The sequence below is a fragment of the Penaeus monodon genome, chromosome 11 (genome assembly GCF_015228065.2).
Source record: "Penaeus monodon isolate SGIC_2016 chromosome 11, NSTDA_Pmon_1, whole genome shotgun sequence".
In the NCBI taxonomy this organism is placed as follows: Eukaryota; Metazoa; Arthropoda; class Malacostraca; order Decapoda; family Penaeidae; genus Penaeus; species Penaeus monodon.
In genome coordinates, this window is record NC_051396.1 from 44,968,147 (window position 1) to 44,972,358 (window position 4,212).

Consider the following 4,212-nt stretch of genomic DNA (forward strand, 5'->3'; position numbering starts at 1 on the left):
ACAGAAGAGTGACGTCAAAAACACCTTGAACTCTGGCATGTTCGCGCATGCGCTTGATCAGCTGTTAGACAATAGACGAGTGAATACGCGTCATCAAAATACGATGTATTGACTTGGTGTTCAACCATAAACGATCCGACGCTACTTTTGGAACCCTTATTGGATATTCTACGAATTTTTAAAGGTCTACAACTCTTTGTAGTTAGTAGTAAGCGCCCTCTATAAATATCTTACACAAAGCTGAGTTTTATTTGTTTTAGTTTCTTTATATTGTTAAATTGAGATAGAAATGAAGAAGGCGAGAGAATAAAGGACGCACAAAACTCCTGAAACGTAAATCGTGAGAAAAGACACTTGATTCGGTAATGAAGACGCCCGAGACGTTGTAACGAGAGCCGTGTGAGGTGTGCAGTATGTTGGAGCTTGAGGTTTATCCAGAACAGTCGCTGAGCTCTGAAAAATGGGAGTTTGTTTTAGGTGAGTTGCTTGTGCAAAGGGGACTGTTGTTTGCTTTCATTGTTTACATGAATTACAGCTGAAATGTTTGTGATACATTGTGCCAATCCTGAGATATTCTGCGATGTTTTGGTATCGTGTTACTATTGATGGTGGTGCAAATACTGCCTTTCTTTGTTGTCTGAAGGATGTAATTCGTTATTTTTTGTATCAAGCTTTGTGTTATTCAAGGTAACCAGATAACATTGATCATTTTACAAGGTTAATGACATAGAGTTTGGCGACTTTCACTCTTATGTGGTTCATATGATTGAAACAATAGCCATGAAAAGTGTATGAGCAGTCACTAGTCATCACAAAAGAATGTAGGAAAATGAAATAACGTAGGGTAAAAAAAAAATAAAAGAAAATTATTTATAAACAAAAGAGAACAAGGATTTAGTTGAAAACAGAAGTGATGAACATTCTGAAAGCCCTGTTAACAAAGCTGAATTGACTTTATTGATAAAACAATATTTAAAAAAATATTAGTTGCCTTCTTGTTCAGTCTTTGTTGTATTTAACCAATTTAGATGGTCAAGGTGTAAGTGGAGCAAATAGTGCAAACAATATCTACAAGTTTCATTGGTAAGTTAATAAGATATTGATACTGGTAATATTAAGAGTTTGATAGTAGATCTTTTATAGGAAAATATAATTTATAGCATATAGTTAGGGAATTTATTTGATTGCCAATTGAGAACATATCATTTTGAATTTTGTAGTACTTCTGGTATTTATAAAGATAGTGTGGAGAAGGTTTTAGTTTTTACTTGTCTTAGATGACAGGATTTTATCATAGTGGTTGACATGTCAAGTCTTTGCAGATAAGATTTATTTGGTAATTTATTATCAAAAGATAGCCTTCACTTTACTTTTTAAATAATAGCGTTCATCTATTCTTTATTGTCATAATATTAGTTTTCCTCCATCTCGTTGCAATGCATTATTTATTTATGTATCTTTTATTTATGTGTACTTTCGGTTGAATTGATAAGATTATGCAAGGAAAAGGAATAATGAGGGATACTATGTAGCTTATGTAGCAATTATCAGAACTACCCAGATACATTAGAAAAGGTAGTCATCTCTGAAACTGTCATGGTATCATATCCAAATATCCAGCAGATAGATTCTCCAGCAGATAGATTCTCACTTGTTAACCTGAAACAAATATAGCTGCAATAAATAAGAAAGAACAGTCAGTATGGAAGGAGGCCTAGAGGTATTAATTTGTTGATTACATTGATAAAGAACCTAATTCATGTGATTGAGGAAGATAAAGTATGAAAATATTTATCAGTAGCAACCAGTGTGATGAAATTCTCATGATAGGTCACTGTAATTTTTATGAAGACATATATTTTCTGAAATTCAAATTACTTTTTTCTAAAAGGTTAACTACATACTCAGAGAAATCTCCAATGATTATCCCTTAAAGTATAATACATTGAAAATAAAATTTTTTGTAATATAGATGTCTCAGTTTCCTATAGGTGCCCCATTTAGAACAGCATGATCTTACCCTGACTTACTACATGGCATCACAAATATTGAAATGGTTATATAGTTTCCATAAGATCAAAATGTGCCAGACACATCCAGAAAGAGCATTATCCATGCCTTCAGAGAAGTTAACCCATTATTCCCAGTTGTTAAAAATCTCTGAGAGCAATTAAACTCTGGTGATATCTGGCAGTGGCCCGACAGTGGGCGTGGGAGTCCGCTGAGTTAAGCGGAACGTCCCGCTCCACTCGCTCTGGCCTGTTGCCGCGCGTACGAGCTGAACCTGCCAACCATGTGGTTCGCTATGACATCCTAGCACGTCACCCGTCAGGAACGGGTTAAAGTACATGGTCACCAAAATATTTTCTGGAGCCTCTGTACAAAGACTCATCCTCATCATTTTCCATTCTAATGTGTTGTCAGATGTATACTCCTCAAGGTAATACAGATATAGCCCTACTGCTGGTACATGAGTCAATCTCTGAAGTCCTGTTTACCAAGAATGTGGTAAATTGCTTAAAATCCCCACAGTCCTATTCACCATGATAGTGATATGCCTGCCAAAAATTGATGGGATTTTCCTACACATTTATTTTTTATTTTTATTATTATGAGTGAGACATATGTAGTGTCCGCTAATAAATCTGGTACTCTTTGGCAGGTTTCCTTTAGCCACACCCATGATATCACCCTACCCCCATATCCACCCTTCTACAAAAGCCCTCCATTGCTTGAGCCAATCCTACCATTGTGTTTTCCCCTGCTTCTATCTTCTTGTGAATGATATGTAGTAAGTGGTAATTCTGATACTGTATGGCATAATTCATCTGGCCAATCCCAGATCTTTTCCTCCCCCACCCCCCCACATTACCTTCATCACACACTAGACTATACTATTATATATGATGGTGTTGCCTCCTGGAATGTCATTTTATCATTTATACTTGTACATAGTTTTGAATACATTTAATACATTTCATTATTTTGTTTGATGGAAAAGTAATTTTATATATGGTTTATTTAGCAATTTAGAATTATGCTTGGGACAAATATGTAAAGTTTTAGTTCTTAGGGTCACAAGAATAAACAAAGTTGTTAGTTGTTGAGGCAGCCCATTATGGTTAAAAGGAGCTGTTGGCATAGAAGTTCTTTAAATCCCAAATTTATGTATTAGGCACTGCCGCACTACGTACGCAGGACGCGTGCACACACACACAACTTACAAACCATACACACACACACACACACCCACACCCACACACCAGACACAACACACACTCTACACACACATAACCACCACTCACTCACATCACTACACTCACCACACCACACACTCACTCACTCACCCACTCACCACTCACATCACTCACCACCACTCACCACTCACACTCACTCACTCACATCACTCACTCACACACTCACACACACTCACTCACACTCACACTCACACACACACACACATGTTCTTTGTGTAGTGATTGCATTTTGCTTTTCTCTTGTATTGAAGTTTCACTAGTAAGCCCTCTCATTGATTGTGACTAATTTTGTACTATTCTTGATCATCTGTGAAAAAAGCTGCAGTAATTAAGTAGGCCTAATACACTTAGTAGTGTAAAAAAATTACCAGTTATGTTCTGAACACAATCCCTCCCTTATTCTTTTTTAATCTATAATTAAGTATGATGTTAGAGGGATCTCTCCTTAGGTGTATGATCAGTACAGTACATTTGTACAGTTGCTGTGTGTAAATCACACATTTAGTTGGAGTGCAAAAGACTGTTCATGGCTAAAATTGTCAGTGATGGCATTGTTACTCTGGTAAATTTTTTTATCTTTGACAAGATCCAGAATTTCTCATGTAGACCAATGTGTTTAGAATGAACCCTTCATTTTCTGTGAAAATCTATGTCATTTCCACCCCATTTACTATCCAGCAAACTTAGAGGACCCTTGGAGAATCAGGGGTTTAGTTATGAGGGGGAGACAAATTATAGAAAATCTATTTGATTTCTGCCTAAAGTAAAGCAAATATATATAGTGTGAGATTTAGTAGCAATTTACTCACCCAGATTATGTACCATGTGTAATCGTGGTTGCCTCATTGCCTCACCACAATATGATGTTTGAAGTCAGCAAACATCCTTAACATTTAGGACACAGCCTTGGACTAGTTCCTTATTTGATTAAAAAACTCCTACGCGTATCATCAGC

General features: G+C 36.3%; 1 protein-coding gene across 2 annotated transcripts in view; it reads left to right on the plus strand.

The window, feature by feature from the left end:
* The first annotated feature begins 258 nt into the window (after nucleotides 1-258).
* Nucleotides 259-4,212, plus strand: part of LOC119578979 (UPF0183 protein CG7083-like) — a 15,955-nt gene continuing 12,001 nt past the window's right edge. The window contains exon 1 of one of the 2 annotated variants that reach the window (XM_037926669.1): nucleotides 259-477. In XM_037926669.1, the coding sequence (XP_037782597.1) occupies nucleotides 414-477 (64 nt within the window). In that variant the 5' untranslated portion in view covers nucleotides 259-413. The remainder of the gene's footprint in view (nucleotides 478-4,212) is intronic. The other variant, XM_037926670.1, reaches the window with a different exon arrangement.